We start from the raw sequence: 18170 nt of genomic DNA, 5'->3' as shown, positions 1-18170 counted from the left end.
GACTTCTTAGTCTCCACCTGAGCCAATCTTTCTATGTATCTGTATATATCATACTGGTTCCATTCTTCTGGAGGACTCCAATGCACACACCAAGTCAGAACTGCCCGTCTAAGAATTGTGCCTCAGACTTGAACCTACATATCACCTGGAAAGCTTATTAAAATAAAACCTTGTTCAGTAAAGGTGAGGTGAGGCATTTCTACCAAGTTCCCAGTGGTGCAGACGATCCTAGTCCAGGTTGGTGGACCACACTGATAGGCATGGCTTGCTCTCAAAGGCCACATTTTTACCCATCTGCTTCTTCCCCAAACTTAACAAATGTTTTTTTTTTTTTAAGATTTTATTTATTTATTTGAGAGAGAGACAGTGAGAGAGAGCATGAGCGAGGAGAAGGTCAGAGGGAGAAGGAGACTCCCCGTGGAGCTGGGAGCCCGATGCGGGGACTCGATCCTGGGACTCCGGGATCATGACCTGAGCGGAAGGCAGTCGTCCAACCAACTGAGCCACCCAGGCGTCCCAGTGGAGAACACACTCTATTTTCAGATCAGCATTAAAACCAAGGAGGTCATACTTCTTGTTTTAAGCTCAACAATTCAGTGGTTTTTTTTTTGTTTGTTTTATTAATTTTTTTTTTAATTATTTGACAGAGAGAAATCACAACTAGGCAGAGAGGCAGGCAGAGAGAGAGGAGGAAGCAGGCTCCCCGCGGAGCAGAGAGCCGGCAGACCCTGGGATCATGATCTGAGCAGAAGGCAGAGGCTTTAACCCACTGAGCCACCCAGGTGCCCCAACAATTCAGTTTTTAATATCTGCAGCAGAACTTGAAATATTTAAAACTTAAAGACAGTAAGAAGTACTGAAAATATGCAGAAATTAGAGTAATTTTAAAGATTTTTACAAAATGGAACATAAAGAGAAAATTGCATCTGGTGACAGAAAGTTTCAACAAAAAGGGATTTTTCTGTCTCCCAAGACAGAAAATACGGATTATCATTCAGTCCCAGGATCGTAAAAGGGGAAGGTTTCTACTCAATGTGGACTCATCCTTACATACAAATTTCGCATTTTTTATCATATTAAAACTAAAAATACACAAAATAAGTATTTCATAAGTAGCTAATGAAGAGTCTAACAATGTAATGCAAATGTAAGCAGCAACGTTTATATTCCTGGTGGGATCCTGCTGCTGTATTTACAATTAGATTTAAGTAGGAAAAGCAAAGCACATTTCTCTACGTAGGACATCTCACAATGCCGAAGACAACCTGTCTCAGAAAGTTCGGTCCCTATTTGTTAACCAAACAAGGCTCAAATTTCAAATCCTTCTTGAAATCAAAGCTATACTAATGTCATTGCAAAAATAAATAGGCTGATGCAAGAGGTGACATCAGCTGGAGTTGTGCTTACAGGTCTATCAATCTCAAGCATTAAGCCTTGACCTTAACAACAAGCACTGTGTCGTACTCTTTGTTTTTGTGTTAAGCAAACTTGGATAGAAGAACTAATAAAACTCCCTTATCTCTCCCTCCCCCAAGATTTATAGCCCTATACTAAATTAAGTTAGGTACCCTACTAATTAGTCTCACTACACTCATTACAACTCCCAGGAGTAATTAGTACCACTTATTTGTAGTAATATAATTATGTTAATTGGGGGAGGGATTCTCATTCACTTAACCTGGAACTCCGCAAAGGCAAACACACATACATCACTACACCCAGCACCTAGCAGGGCACCAGAAATCACTGGTAAGTTAGGTGGCTGAAGGAATAAATAAATGGAGGAATGGTGTCTAAGTCATAGTACCAGGGTGCCTGGATGGCTCAGTCGTTAAGCATCTGCCTTCGGCTCAGGTCATGATCCCATGGTCCTGGGATCCAGCCCTACACCGGGCTCCCTGCATAGCGGGACGCCTGCTTCTCCCTCACCCACTCCCCCTGCTTGTGTTCCCTCTCTCGCTGTCTCTTTGTCAAATAAATAAATAAAATATTTTTAAAAATAAAACATAGTACATACCCAAAAAAAGTCCACTGACTTCATTAACAAGAAAGACTTATTTTCTAATTTCTTTGTTACCAGATACAGGAAATTTTATGTATATAAATCTTTAAGTACACACACACTGCAAATTCCACTTTTATCAATAAAGCTCACCTCTGATCTGACACGTGCACCAATTTACACTCCCGTGTCACCAGTATAACACGGCTATGACCAGCACTTAATTCAAAATGTTCCTTTCTATTCTCTTTATCAATGTATTTTTCACCTCTGTACCTTCACATGCCAGCACACCCACCTATAATAAAGAGCTAAAGAGATGGCAATTCCTGCTCTAAAAAACACTGAATTTGTTCTTTCATTAACTCACCTCAAAAATATTACAAGTCTCTCCCACAGCTGCTGAGCTCCTGTTGATCGCTGAATCAAGTTTGCTGCTTCTTTTTTTCTTTCTTTGCTGGTTCTTTTTTTTTTTTTTAGATTTATTTATTTGACAGATAGAGATTACAACAAGTAGGCAGAGAGAGAGAGAGAGGAGGAAGCAGGCTCCCCGCTAAGCGGAGAGCCCGATGCGGGGCTCGATCCCAGGACTCTAGGATCATGACCTGAGCTGAAGGCAGAGGCTTTAACCCCCTGAGCCACCCAGGCACCCCTCTTTGCTGGTTCTTTAGAGCACTAATCAACATATCCCCATGGGCAAAGACCCTATCAGTATCATCATCCTTAGCCATGTGGACTCCTCTAAGTCCTCCCCCCACTCCCCTGCGCCCCCCCACGCCCCCCCCCCCCCCGGCCAGGCATCTAGCTCATCTACATGCAGGGGAGCACTGATAAAGGAACCACTGAGATGTTCAAGGGCAGGCAGCAATGATGGGCAAGGGCCCCTTCAAATACGCCCAGGTGTGGGACAAGCTGAAGGTGGAGAGCGAGCATGGCATCACCACTCCTGTCTCCCTGGAGAAGTCAACAGACTAACCACCATGACATCACCACCATCAATGCTCCAGGCCCCGGGGAATTCATCAAGAATGTGATCACTGGGGGCACCTAGGGGTATCAGTGGGTTAAGCCTCTGCTTTCAGCCTAGGTCATGATTTCAGGGTCCTGGAATTGGGCCCCGCATTGGGCTCTCTGCTCAGCAGGGAGCCTGCTTGCCCCCTCTCTCTCTGCCTACCTATGATCTCTCTGTCAAATAAATAAAAATAAAAATCTTAAAAAAAAAAAAAAAGAATGTGATCACTGGACATCCAAGACCAAGTGTGCCATGCTTATCATGGCGGCAGCATGCTCAAGTTCGAAGCAGGCATCTCCAAGAAAGGCAGACCTGCCAACATGCACTGGGGCCTACACGCTGGGCCTGAAGCAGCTTGCAGCTCAGGGTGGCCATCAACGAGAGGGACGTTGCGGAGCCTACCTCCAGCACCACGTGCTTCCAGGTCACTAGGAGTGAGCACCTGCATCAAGAAGATCAGCTACAACCTGGTCGCCATGGCCACTGTGCCCATCTCAGGCTGGCACAGCAATAATGTGCCCTGCCTGGAAGGTCAAGAGGGTAAACGAAGCATCACCAGGTGACTCTGCTAGAAGTCTCTGGACTCTGCACCCCACCCAGTCGACAAGCCCCTAAGGCTGGCTCTGCACGGAATGTACAAGATCGGGAACACTGGCACCATGCCTGTGGGCCGGGTGGAGACTAGCTGCCCAAAATCTGGGATGGTGGTCACCTTGTCCCCGCCCAAGCTCAAGTCTGTGAAGATGCCCCATGAGACCTGCTGGAGGCCCTGCCTGATGACAATGTGGACTCCGACACGAAGCATGTGTCCAAGAAGTGGCCAGAGACAGCAGAACGACTGCTCCGTGGAGGCTGCGCGTGCTGTGGCACAGGCGATGGTCCTCAACCACCCCGGGCAGAGCCGCGCTGGCTCCACGGCCGAGCTGGGCTACCACATGCTCTCATCTCCTGACCGGAAGGAAAATGCTGACCGGCACCCGGCCAAGAGGCTGGAGGACAGCCCTAAGTCCTGAGGCCTGGTGAGGCGGCCACTGTGCAGGCGGCCCCCAGCAAGGCCACGTGTGAGGAGACCTCCTCGGAGTAGCCAGGTCTAGGCCACTTTGCTGCGCGGGCCATGACACAAACGATGGTCCCCGGAGTTACCAAGGCAGCAGACAAGCAGTCATCACCCGTCCGCAAGGTCCCCGAGTCAACAGAAGTGAAGCTCGGCCTCTGCAGTGTCCTCAGCAATCTTCTATAAAAATTACTTCACATCCTACGTATTTACTGACTAAGGTTAACAAAAGTTAAATAGCTGGAGGAAAAAAATTAAGTCTCACCATTACTAGCTGTCTCCAGGGACCCCCTTGAAGGGCTTCTCTGGTCTTCATTTTCCTCAGAATTTTCCCTGGACTTTGACAGTCGTTTTCTTAGAGACGTCTTCTCTTCGCCCACCATTGTACTGTCTAGGAAGGAAAACATAAACAGCTTTTGTAGGAGAGGAACAGTTTTCCTTTCTTCCTTTCTAGGGTGCTGGGCTGGTCTGACAATCAGAGTGACCTGAGACAGATTAACAGGAGAAAAACACACTTAATTTCATATGGAGGGGAGCCCATAAAAACATGGGATCAAAGCAGGCAACGCTGCTATCTTTCCAGACAAAGAAACAATAAATGTGTGAAGAATTAACTGCTAAGACAAAGAGATTTGGACTTGGGGTAGTAAATCACTGAAGAAGTAACATTTGTTAAACAGCCTTCTCAGCCCTAAATTCCTTATGTCTGGTGATAGGGATGAAAAATAAAAAAATAAAAAAATAAACAAAGCCCCCATCCCTAGAGAACAATTTAGTTGAACAAGGCATAGTACACGAAAAATTCAGGTAAGAAGGGGTGCCTGGGTGGCACAGCTGGTCACGTGTCCAACTCTTGGTTTCAGCTCAGGTCATGATCTCCAGGTTGGGTTGGGAGGATGAGCCCCAATTCAGGGTCCACACTCAGCAGGAAGTCTGCTTGAGTCTCTCCCCGCCCCCACAAATAAATAAACAAATCTTAAAAAAAAACAAAAAAAGAATTAGATAACAAAAGGTAAGTACAAAGTTGCCACAAAATAGAGTAGAATTAATACGCAAGTCAATGGTAAAAACAATACCTGAAGTTCAGAGACAAAAGAGCTCATGAAGAGATGGGAAAGGTTTCACAGAAAAGGTATCTGAACTGAGTCCTGAAGGATGAGAACAGAGTGCTCCACAGATGAGAAAGGGTTAAAACAAGGTCCTTCCAAGTCCTGCCAGGGGACCATGACTAATCAGAGTTACTTTACTAGAGGACAGGAAACAAGCTTTTGTTGAGCAGCTCAAAGTTGGAGGACTCTCTGGGTGCTTTACATTTTCTCATCTAATCTTCAGTAACTCTGCCAAAAAAAAGATGTTATTAATTCCAGTTCGCATAGTAAAACAAGTAAGGCTCAAACTGTTATTGTCAAGGCCCTCTGCCCACACACCAGGAACATACCTATAGTTGAACAAGTTGAATTTATTAAGAACACGCACCAAGGGAAACTATGAGGAATTCCAGAATTTCAAAAATGACTTACTTAGGATTTGGGAATTGGCTAGGTGATTTTTTTGTAAGAGTCCAAAGCAGCAGGGGTTCACTCTGGTTGGGTACTATCAGAAAGAGGGAACAATTCTACAACTGGATATATCAACAAATCTCTTTACGGAGACTAAAGCTGTAACCAGTAGAACAGCAATAATCATTCACATCATAGCCTGGAGAGAGGGATGTTGTGTATTTTGTGAGTTGGACAATGTTCATGTTTCGTCTAGGTCAAGACATGATTATGGCATGTTCTTGTTTTTGTCTTGATTCATCATGTTTGGAGAGTAGTCTGATGCTGATATTCAGTGAAATTGTTTGTGTTCAACACAAGAACACCAAGACCCAGATGTTAGGTGCTAGGCTAGCTCACAACAACAAGGCCAGCTGCTCCAGGATGCCAAGGGCTGCTTTTCTTCTCTTGACAGTAACTTGCCCAAGACCACACAGGGCCAGATTTGAACCTGGGTCAGATCCAAACCACAAACACCATTCACTCTCTGAATTTTTTTTAAGTTGGTAACAGAGAATGTGATAAGGGAAAAGACTAGAAAGGAGAGCCAGAGTTAAACTCTAAAGGCCTAAGAAAGGAGGGTTTGTTTGTTTGGTTTTTTTTAGTTAGGCCACAGCAAGCCCTAAGCACTGAAAAATATGACCACAGTCAAACTTCAGGCAGATTGCTATCAACAAAGTACAAGGCTGACTCCAAAGCCTTTTTTACTAGATTTTACTAGTAAAATCTATTTTACTAGATACTCATTTTACTGTTTTACTAGATACTCATTTTTTTTTTTACTAGTATTTTACTAGATACTCATTAGTCTCAGGCAAAAAGAAAAATAACGAAGTCCTCACTACATAATTTTTAAAGCTCCGTATTTTTAAATTCTAATATTAATGGCCTTTCTTTTAAAATGTCCTTTCGGGTGCCTGGGTGGCTCAGTGGGTTAGGCCTCTGCCTCCGGCTCAGGTCATGATCCCACGGTCCTAGGATCGAGGCCCACATCGGGCTCTCTGCTCAGCGGGGAGTCTGCTTCCTTCTCTCTCTCTGCCTGGTTCTCTGCCTACTTGTGATCTCTGTCTGCCAAATAAATAAATAAAATCTTTTAAAAAATTAAATAAATAAAAAATAAAATGTCCTTTCCAGTATGAAATGTAGTACATGGGGAGTCTGATTGTTTTCTTAAACATCACTCCTTAGCAATGTAAACATCTGACTAATCTAGATCATTTCCCTTCTAGTTTTTTCAGAAATCAAACAAATGAAACAGAATTATGGATCGGGTCGAAATTTTAGGAGACCAGTAGGAGCCAATTTAAAGGAACCTAGGAAAGCGGTCAGGGCCACTGATGAAGTTAAAAGTGCTTTGTGTAACAGGGACAGAGGAAGCCCGAAGAGCATCTAACCTCTCCAACAGAAAAGAGAAGTGACGACAGACAAACACACTCTGGGGGATGCCTCAAAGTAAGACACGGACAAAGTAAGACAAAGTAAGAAGTAGAGAAGAATTCAGGGAAGAAAACAACAAAGATATAAAGATGCAAAAAAGAACCAAGATGCTTTAAAAATGAAGGAATTATACAGGGGTAACGTGGAATTTAAAAATAAGGGCTGTACTTTTTTTTTTCCTGGCATCTAAACAGGGACATAAAGGGGACTATACTTTTGCATGTTTATGTGCTTCACATGTATTTTATTCTCAACATAATCTGTAAGGCAGATATGCTTTTTATGCCCCAAATACTATCTTTGGTCACCATGTCTTTCTATATACTCCTTCCTATCTCTAGAAAGCTGTTTGTCCTCTGCCCTTTATCCCTCTAACTCTACCCGCCCATCCAAGTGAGGGTCACAGCAGCAGCAATAGGAACAACCAACAGTAACAACAGAGCTTTGATTTAATGAGCAGCGATTATGTACCTACCAGACACTCTACTGCCAAGTCTTTTATGTTTCCAATCTTTACAACCTTAGGAGGCAGGTAGTAGCCTCATTTTACAGGAGGAAATTAACTTGCCCAAATCATCTAATTCTCATCTAAGGCAGAACTGAGATCCAAAACCAGACCCCAAGAATTCCGGAGCCTGGCCTGTGATCACCAGATGACCTTGAATGACCTCCTGTGCTAAGGTTTCTTTGAGCACCATCTCTCACATCACCCCCTTCTCTGCAGTCCCACTGCACTCTGTATCCTACCACACCACGACATTCAGCGACACCGTCTGCCACTTACACTAAGCATCAGCTTCTCCAAGACAGGGACAATACCCTAACCCTCACCCTCCAATCTAGAAAGGGAGCACCTGGAGCGTGACAGGCATGCAGGAGTACAGAGCAACTAGTTATTCCAACAGGATACCGTGCTCCTCACAGAGGATCAGGAGGAAACCAGATGCTAGGAGGATGACAATGAGCATCATCTTTACTATGAAGAGCTCCCTGTATCCTACTCATCAAGACCTAAGAGAACTGTTCTTAATCGGGGGTGGGAAGAGGTCTCTAGACTTTTAAGGCTATGCAAAAACTTAAAATATTTCAGCAACTGAAATAATTACACATTTTATCACATAAAGTTGTACAAGGTGACTAAAACAATGTTACTTTGCTTTTGGCTGACACTATATCATGTTGATTATCCCTTGTTGATTAAAAGCACTAATAAATGGGGTACCTGGGTGGCTCAGTTGGTTGAGCATCCAACTCTTGGTCTCAGCTCAGGTCTTGATCTCAGGGTCGTGAATTCAGACCCCGCCTTGAGTTTCATTCGAGTTGTGGAGCCTACTTTAAAAAAGGTGAAAAAAATACTTAATAAAAGGGGCACCTGGGTTGCTCAGTCCATAAAGTTCTGCCTTTGGCTCAGGTCATGATCCCAGAGTTCTGGGATCGAGTCCCATATCAGGACTCCCTGTTCAGCAGGGAAGTCTGCTTCTCCTTCTCCCTCAAATAAATTAAGTATTTAAAAAAAAGGGGGGGGCACCTGGGATCAGGCCCCACATCGGGCTCTCTGCTCTGTAGGGAGCCTGCTTCCCTTCCTCTCTCTCTGCCTGCCTTTCTGCCTACTTGTGATCTCCGTCTGTCAAATAAAATAAAATTTAAAAATCTTTAAAAATAAAACAAAAACTTAATAACACAAGTTTGACAACTAAATGGTGTTTAACAGCCCCCCTACCCTGTTCAACAGGGAGTCTGCCTCTCCTTCTACCTCAGGTAAGTATGTATTAAATAAAAAAAAATAAAAAAAAAAAAAACTTAATGAAACAAGTTTGACAACTAAATAGTATTTAACAGCCTCCCCCCAAAAATTTAAGCCTGGGTATCCTATAGAATAATGAAATCAATCAAATTCTTGGTGATGAGAGGAGCAACCAGTCTAGAGAAGGAAGCCTTCTTTCAAAAGCTAAAACACAGGTACTGAGTCTGTACAATTATACTACCATAGTTTAAATCTACTTATTTTAAAGCGAATACTAACTTCTTTGGCCTCAATATCCTCTACTTTGCAGGAAGTAAAAATTCCAAAGACACCGGATTTGGTATCCAAACACTAGAAGGTAGTTTACACCCCTGCTCTGTCATACCGCAGAGTCCTTGGTAAACCTGCCAACCTCTCATCAGTCTGTTTCCTCATCTAAAATATGAAGATAAATACCACTGCAGGAAGCTGTAACAAAAGAGACAATATACCCTGAAGTGTCATCATTACTAACAATCAAGTTTGCAAAACTAACCAAGTAATCTGATACCTATGTATCTACCTCCTGTATGCTAAGTGGCGGTCAAACATTAAACCATACCATCCATCAAATTCTGTGTTTGCTTTTATGATGTACTAGATGAGGGTAAATAAAGGGCCATATTTATATACCTTCTCAAATGCAGCTCAAACACCATGTGGCTTCCAAGAAAATATTAAATTTTATTATTGTCATACATACAGATGTCAGGAAGGACAAATTACTTAAAAAGGTTCACCTTGGGGCACCAGGGTGGCACAGTTGGTTAGGCATCTAACTCTTGGTTTCAGCTTAAGTCATCGTCTCAGGCTTGTGAAATCGAGCCCTGCATCAGGCTCCTTGCTCAGAGCAAAATCTACTTGGGGTTCTCTCTCCTTCTCCCCCTGTCTCTGCCCCTCCAACCCATGCTCTCACACTTGCTATCTCTCTCATGCTTGCTCCCTCTCTCTCTGGAGTAAAAAAATAAATCTTAAAAAAAAAAAAAAAAAAACCAGCTCACCTCAATTTTGAGCAAGTCCTCAGATCATCAGATCATGTGACTCATAAGATTATGAGGGTACATCTGAATCTCACTCACTCCCCCTGCCTCTCTCCCTACCACTAATTTCTCTACACTTCTTTAACTTCAACATCCATGTACAAAGATCCATCCAAAACCCTGGCCTCCCAGCTTCTTGACTTCTGTCTCCAACAAACTGTTCTTATGTCCCAGTTATACCTTCCCCTAGAACTTCCTGTTAAACAACAACTGTACCATGACCATAATTCTGATTCCCAGCAACTGAACCACTGATGTTCCCTCCAATTCCATTCTCGAAGTCTTCTCCATCTCAGTTAATAGGACTAGCAGTCATTCTGCTCAGATCTTTTAAAAACCTAGGTAGGAGTCATCCTTAATTCTTTACTTCCCCTTACCCAATCCAAAAGCCAGTCCATTTTACTCTACCTTCAAAATAAATCCCCAATTGTGAAGCCTTCTCACTACATCCACCACTTTTCCCCAGAGTCTAAGTGTGGTCCCCTCTCACAGAAGTAGCCTCCTAACTGGTTTGTCTTCATTTTCTCCCTTCTGCTCTAGTTTTTAACACAGCACCCAGACTAATCCTTCTAAGGTAAGTCAGAGCAAGTCACCCCCTGATCAAAACCCTCCAAGGGGTGGATTTTTTTTTTTTAAGATTTTATTTATTTATTTCACAGAGAGAGAGAGATCACAAGTAGGCAGAGAGGCAGGCAGAGAGAGGGGGAAGCAGGCTCACTGCTGAGCAGAGAGCTCAATGCAGGCCTCAGGCCTCCATCCCAGGGCCCTGGGATCATGACCTGAGCCGAAAGTAGAGGCTTAACCCACTGAGCCACCCAGATGCCCCAAAGGGTAGATTTTGTTCTAAGTCCTCATCACCATGGTCTAGTAACTCTTCCATGATCTGCCACTCACCTCCCAGCCCCTCCCCCACACCACCACTTCCCACAACTCTTCTCACTTGCTCTGCTCTTATTACTTTGGCCTTCTGCTGTGTTTTGGACAAGCCAGCTCATTCCTACTCACAGGTCTTTGCTATTTCCTCTGTCTGGAGTATGTCCTCCAGATACTCTCAAGGCTTTCTCCTTCACTTCATCCAAGTTCTCTGTTCAAACACCCTCTCCTCAGGGACTCCCCTCTCTACCCTGACTAAACACTCTTGCACCTTCTTACTCTCTTATCCCTTAGCTTTATGTTTCTTCAGAACCCTTACTGCCCAGCACATTATCACATTTATTGTCTACCAACCCCACAGACTAGAATCCCCATGAAAAGTACAATTCTGTCTTGTTCATTATTTTCCCCAAGTATCTAGAACCATGCCCGGAACACTCTGCACTTAATACACCTTTATTAAGTGGATAAAGTGTTACCAAACATTTTCACGTATGTTAAAGGAATGAAACAATGGTCCTTCACATGTCCATGAAGGACATGAGAGTTGAAATTACACTTTTATTTCTAACTTTAACTCTTAATGCTAAAAGATAAATATAAAACAGTTTATGAGGACATTTACCTAGCCTGGGATTTCAATTTTTTTTATACACACACACACAGGTACTCTGCTCTAGAGTTTCAGAATTCTCATCGACATCTGCTATTCAGGACCCAATTCTAAACTTAGGTTGCCTAAGAGACTCTGAACAACAATTTGCTGACAAATGCTACACGCCCTTTACTCCATTGGAAAATTCTCTCAAACTTGAGAGACCGTTCTCCTGAAATGATTCAAATAATTAAAAAAAATTAAGAATTATTAGTGAGTTTCCTTTCGTGGGTACTTAACTATTTGCTATACTCTCTCAGAAGACCTTTGTGTAGGGACACCTGGGTGGCTCAGTGGGGTAAAGCCTCTGCTTTCGGCTCAGGTCCTGATCTCAGGGTCCTGGGATCAAGCCCCGCATTGGGCTCTCTGCTAGGCAGTGAGCCTGCTTCCTCCTCTCTCTCTCTCTGCCTGCCTCTCTGCCTGCTTGTGATCTCTGTCTGTCAAATAAATAAATAAAATCTTTTTTTTTTTTTTAAAAGACCTTTGTGTACATTCCCTCCTTTAATCCTAACAATAACCCTGAGGGAGGTAATCCCGTCAGCATCTTCAAACAGAAAAAGGCAGTGGCTGCCAGAGGCCTAACTCTAGACAACAGTAAAGAAAGAAAACTTCTTTTTTTTTTTTTTTAAGATTTTATTTATTGATTTGTCAGAGAGAGAAAGACAGAGAGAGCACACAAGCAGGGGGAGCCCCAGGCAGGAGAAGCAGGCACCAGGAAGCCCGATGTGGGACTCTATCCCAGGACCCCAGGGATTAAGACCTAAGCAGAAGGCAGCCGCTTAACCAGAATCACGCAGGCATCCAAGGGAAAAAAAAAAACTTTAAAAGTAGAAATAAACATTAAAGAGAGAGAGCAAGAGTAAGTCTTTCAGTGAAGGACCAGAAGGGTTATGTTTCTTATAAGGCCCATAAAACATCAGTGTATCAAATTAGACCTCGAAAGTTCATGCTCAAATGACCCTGGCACCTTAAAAAGGTTATGCTGGTTTAAACTCTGAAGGCAGGGGTGGCTCAGTGGGTTAAGGGTCTGCATTCGGCTCAGGTCATGATCCCAGCATCCTGGGATCAGCCCCGCATCAGGCCCCCTGCTCAGCGGGAAGCCTGCTTCTCCCTCTCCCTCTCTCCCTGCTTGTGTTCCCTCTCTCACTGTCTCTCTCTCTGCCAAATAAATAAAATCTTTAAAATAAATAAAATGAACTTAGAAGGCAGGAAAAAAAACTTTGTAATTTGAACTGAAAAAATTTCTTTTAAGTTCTAACACTTCAAAGGCACATGTCGAGTATGTGAAAATTCATGTAGATTAAGCACCTCTTTCTACAATGATATCAACTAAATGTGTTGTGTGACAGAGAGGTCTACCCCCATTACACCGGTTGCGCACCCCCCCACACACACACAGTATAACAAACCATTTAGGGAAGTCAAACAAGTCCTCATCGAAGAGGTGATATTCTAGCCAGAGTTCAAAGAAGAAACGAAGTTTCTAGGTATCAAAACAGGATGGGACGGAGAGAGCACTTTATAAAAACCTAAGTACAGACCTTGGTGATGGATTCACTATTTCAAATATTTTATGGAGGTCTACTACAGTACCAAGCCCTGGGATACAAAAATGACTACATAACAGCCCTTGCCCTCAAAGAGTGAAATTCTAGTGGGTAAAAGACAAAACATAATTATAACACCTAGTGGTATTACAGAACTATAACTGAGATGTACAGGGTATTAAGGAATTACAAGCCTGGTGCCTAGAAAAGGTTTCCTAAATAAAGCATAATCTAGGTTAAATCTTAATGGAAGAGAAGGAATACGGAATTCCACAGGATACAGGGAAGGGCATGACAAAAGGTCAAGGACCCAGAGAACTGATTAGAAGACATTTGCAACTTCACACAAACAGGGAGCTGCAGAGTTTAAAAAACAAGAGGACAGGGGCACCTGGCAGGTTGTCCTTGATTTTTCTTTTTTTTTTCTAGTCCTTGATCTTGATCATACTCTTGATCTTGGGGTTGTGAGCTTGAGCAACACGTTGGGTGCTGAGATTACTTTAAAAAAAACTTTTATAAAAATAGAGAAAAAATAAACAAGAGGGTGACTTGATTTTGTCTTTTAGTAAGATAATTGAGGCAGCAATGTGGAGAATGAGAGAATGGCAAAGACAATTAACACACACACACACAAAAGATAAGGACCTGAAACAGGGCTCAAATGGTATGCAATTATTAAATGAAAAAATGATTTCACGAACAAATTAGAGATAAGGGAGAAGCATTAGGCTGAGGTGTCTTGGATATCCAGGTGGCTATATCCAGAGGCATTTGAAAATACAGATCCAGAGTTTTCTAACTCTGTTAGAAACCTTAGCTGACAAAGGTTATGGGTGTGCCATCAAGCTAAGTAACTACAGATGGAAAAAGGAGTAGGTAAGTTCAGTCTGATGTGTCTGTGGGTCAGCCAAGTGATGATGAGAAAGCAGACAGGTGAATGTACAAGTTTGGACTAAAGACAAAGATTTGGACTCATCAGTATCAGCTAAGGCCAAGGCGCAGGAAGGAAATCTCCTAGGGAGAGACCATAAATCAAGAAATAGCTAGGAAATAATAAAGCTAGCATTTCCCTAGTAAATACAATTCTCTCAACAACCTATGCAGTAGATACTATTTTCCCATATTAGAGGTTAAGTAATTTTCCCAATAGTACAAGACACTTAAACAACAGTGAAAACCCAAGGCCTAGGAGAGATTAGAGGAAAACTATGAGCAAGCAATATCATAAATCCAGTTAAAAGATTCAAGAAGTAATCTGATCAATATCATGGAAAATTCAAGTTAGACAAAAAAAAAAAGGAAGGAGGAAACTAAAACAGGAGGTGGGACCCTAGAATATTTCACAATTTGGGGACATTAATAGCTACAATTTACTTTACTTGTACAATCTGTTTCAGGAAGAAGGACAAAGAAATATATTGGACTGGGTTGCAAAATGAGTTGAGGAAGTAAAAACACTGATCATAAGACCAGTCTCTCAAAAGGTCTGGCAATAAAGGAAACAGGAACTCATGTTTACTAATCCAGTAACATTTACAGTACTGGGGAAAAGGGCAGGTGGACAACGGATTGCATTTAACATTTGCATTTTAAAAGACGCAAAAGATTCAGAAACACTACAAAGTCTGTCCACAGTCACACAGCCAGTAAGTGACAATGGAAACATTTTACTCAAGGTGACATAAATCTGATCAGAGAGCTATTTTAAAATACAACATATAAAGATTCCAATCTATGCATTGGTTTTGTCATGTTCAGTGTGACAGGATCTATTTGCCTTAAGAAAGCAACATAAGGGGCACCTGGGTGGCTCCGTCCGTTCGTTAAGCATCTGCCTCCGGCTACCCTCTTGATCCCAGTATCCTGGGATCATGCCAGCATTGGAATCAGCCTGCTTCTCCCTCTCTGCCCTTCCCCCTGCTTATGCGAGCGCCTCTCTGTCTCTCTCTCAAATAGAATCTTTTTTTTGCACAGATTTTTTTAAAGATTTTTATCTATTTTTTTTAAAGATTTTATTTATTTATTTGACAGAGATCACAAGTAGGCAGAGAGGCAGACAGAGAGAGGGAGGAAGCAGGCTCCCTGCTGAGCAGAAAGCCCGATGTAGGGCTCGATCCCAGGACCCTGGGATCCTGACCTAAGCCGAAGGCAGAGGCATATCCCACTGAGCCCCCCAAGCGCCCAAAGATTTTTATCTATTTATTTGACAGAGAGAGACCACAAACAGGAAGAAGGGCAGGCAAGAGAGAGAGGAGGAAGCAGGCTCCCCGCTGGGCAGAGCGCCGGATGTGGGACTCTGAGATCATGACCTGAGCCAAGGCAGAGGCTTAAACCCCTGAGACACAGAGGCACCCCAATAAATAAAATCCTTTAAAAAAAAAAAAAAGGAAGCAACACAAAACTGACTTGTCAACTGAATGTCCACTTTGACCTGTATGCAGTGTACCTGTTAAAAAAGCTTTCAGGGGTGCCTGGGTGGATCAGCTGGTTAAACTGCCTTCAGGTCACAATGCAGGGAGTCCCCGCCTCTCTTTCTGACCTCCCCTACTTTTGTGCTCTCTTTTATTCTCTATCCCAAATAAAAATAGATAAATAAGCAAGCAAGCAAGCTTTCAGGGATGCCTGGGTGGCTCAGTCCATAAACGTCTGCCTTCATCTCAGGTCATGATCCCAGGGTGTTGGGATCCAGTCCCACTTCGGGCTCCCTGCTCAGCAGGGAGCCTGCTTCTCCCTCTGCCTGCCGCTCCCCACCCCCATCGCTTTGTGTGCTCTCTCTGTCAAATAAATTTTTAAAAGTTAAAAAAAAAAAAAAGGCTTTCAAAAGAACCTATATAAAACAAAGAGAGTAACCAACTAACTCTCAGGGACCAACTTCACTGTGTCACTCCCACTTTCAGTGAAGGAAAAGAGAACAATTGCAGATGTATTTACAATTAAAAAAATAAAGTACCCCCCCTTCCCTTTCCAACAAAGGCTTAACCCAAGTACAACCCTACAACACTTAAGTATCACTAAATGATTAAGTCACTTAGCTAAACTAAAGAACCCAAGATCTCATTCACATCTGTATGGGCAATATAATTATTTACTCTACGTGACAAATTAAAAAAAAAGGGGGGGGGGTGCCTGGGTGGCTCAGTGGGTTAAAAAAAAAAAAAAAGCCCTTAACTGGCTTTTGTTGAAAACTTTTTCCATTTCCTTCCCCAAAGGAAGGACACTCCTTCCTTGTTAACTTCCTTGTTAACATTTTCCATTCAAACAAGTTCTTTCCTCTGTTCTCCAATTCATTCATTCTTTCCTTGTACCAGGTGCTTGGCCAGACTCCGGTAATTAAGACATAAAAAAGATGCACTAGCCCAGTCTTCGTGAAAGGTACATGCTAGTAGAAGAAACAAAGAGAAAGAACATTACAACTGATGATTACCTGCCGCTAAAGAAAACAGATTACCAGGTGGGCTTAAAAGAGATAAGGCTGGATTTCCCGAAGTGAACTTGAGGAATGTGTTGGATTTGAGTAAAAAAGAGAATGGCACATCAGAGGTGGAGGAAACCCCAAAAGACCAGGAGATGGTGAAGAGGTCTTCTTAGAACAAAAATAAAACCAATGTGGCTTGAGTCTGGAGAGCCAGAAGGAAAGTGGCCCAAAATGAAATGGAGAAGAGTGGCAGCAGTATTTTGGTCTTTATTCTAGGAGAACATCAGGTGTTTTAAGAGTTCTAAGCACATTGAGTGACACATTGAGACACGTGCATTTTTAAGTGTTTAGTCTTGAATATACCAGAGCTCCTTCCAAAAGCCATTCTCATGCCTAGAGAGCACACAAACTTCCCCAACAAGTCATTCACTGATATTACCCACATAAAGGGGGGAAAAACCCGCTTCAAGCTGAATTCTATGCCAAAGGAAGGTACTCTGAAAAAAGTAGTTTCAACTATGGCAGCGACTTAGAAAGTGACCAGTGAACTTCATCTACATATAAATAAGAGAAATAGCGTTTACAGTTGTTTCTCGGTTACAAATAACTTCTAAATATACCTATCAGAGAAACTGAATGGCTATTAACATTTAACAGTGACAGAGAATTGCACTTTAATATTTAAAAGTATGAGCTTGATTAAAGGCTTTGGTGCCCAGACAGCCTTCGATGTCTTGAGGCGCCATCTGCCCCTTGACACACTTTTCCCCCAAATCAATTCTAGACTTCCTGGGCACATTTTTGGTTTCGCCTTTTCAACACAATGTCTTCTAATTCATAACTTTACTCTCAGCTTGACAGATGCCACGGGATCTGGGGGGCACGTAACAAACCTCCAAGATTTAAAGGGCGCCCCAAGGTAACTTTCCCGCCCTCCCCACCCCTACACTCCCCAGGACTCGCGGAGCCTCCTCCTCCCGCGGCTCCGGGCCGCCTCCCCCGCCCATTGGCCCAGAGCAAGGCCAGGCCCGCTGGGCCGGAGGTGCAGCCGCCACTTCTTCCCCCTTCCTCTGCGGCTGAGGCTCGGGGACCCGGGCGGGAAGTGAGGAGCGGATCCTCACGAGCATTACCTGGGGCCGGAACCCGACAGCGGAGACCTCGTCAAGAATGGCAAAGCCGGGAAACCGTCACGGCGCAGCTGGCAGAAAGGTGGGCTGAGGGGACTTCTCCGGGTGCCCAAGGCCAGCGACGCAGCCAGCCCCACCGCCAGCGAAGATAAAGCGCCCCGCTCCCCGACCCCTCCGCCCCAAAGCTCGCAGCCCGCTACGCAGCGTCACACGCACGGTCCGCGCCGGCTCGCGATTTTATTGGCGGCCCAGATCGCCGCCAGGCTCCGCCCACCGCCCACGGCCGCCCCGCCCCTTCCCGGGCTCCTGGTACCCAAAAGCAGAGAGCCCACCTGGCCCCGGCTCCCAGACCCTGGAGCTAGGCGCGATCGGGTCGTGACACCCGTGCCAGCAGCTTTCCGTTTTGCTCCAGCGATCCGATGTGTGGCAGAGAGGAGGCTGAGATAACGTCCTACAAGTCCGAAACGGCCGGCACCCTGCACGATAGCTCCAGACCGGCCAGTCTGGTGCCTCTTGCAGAGACTCAAAGAAGCCGCTCCTAGAACCGTGGATCTTTGAAGTTGGAACTAAACCTCTTGGAACAAAACTGAAGCACTTAGCCAGCAGCGTTGAGCATGGGATGCTTTACTGCTTCGTAAACTATACTTCGTAAACAGTCTACTTCGTGGACTGTGGCCTTCACAGGCG

At 43.9% G+C, this 18170-nt stretch overlaps 1 protein-coding gene across 4 annotated transcripts in view; it reads right to left on the bottom strand.

Annotated features, from left to right (window-relative positions):
* The window catches only part of SOAT1 (sterol O-acyltransferase 1), a 76536-nt gene extending 58659 nt beyond the window's left edge, over nt 1-17877 (bottom strand). Inside the window, exons 1-3 of one of the 4 annotated variants that reach the window (XM_045983418.1) lie at nt 17487-17877; nt 8266-8375; nt 4334-4459 (exon numbers count right to left, since the gene is read on the bottom strand). In XM_045983418.1, coding sequence (XP_045839374.1) covers nt 4334-4459; nt 8266-8290 — 151 coding nt within the window. In that variant the 5' untranslated portion in view covers nt 8291-8375; nt 17487-17877. Of the gene's footprint in view, nt 1-4333; nt 4460-8265; nt 8376-17486 lie in introns of those variants that run through there. The other 3 variants (XM_045983419.1, XM_045983420.1, XM_045983421.1) reach the window with 3 other exon arrangements.
* Nucleotides 17878-18170: the final 293 nt, after the last annotated feature.

The sequence above is a fragment of the Meles meles genome, chromosome 17 (assembly GCF_922984935.1).
Source record: "Meles meles chromosome 17, mMelMel3.1 paternal haplotype, whole genome shotgun sequence".
NCBI classification, from domain to species: Eukaryota; Metazoa; Chordata; class Mammalia; order Carnivora; family Mustelidae; genus Meles; species Meles meles.
The sequence above is the reverse complement of the archived record's forward strand: the minus strand, read 5'-3'. Positions and strand labels throughout refer to the sequence as shown.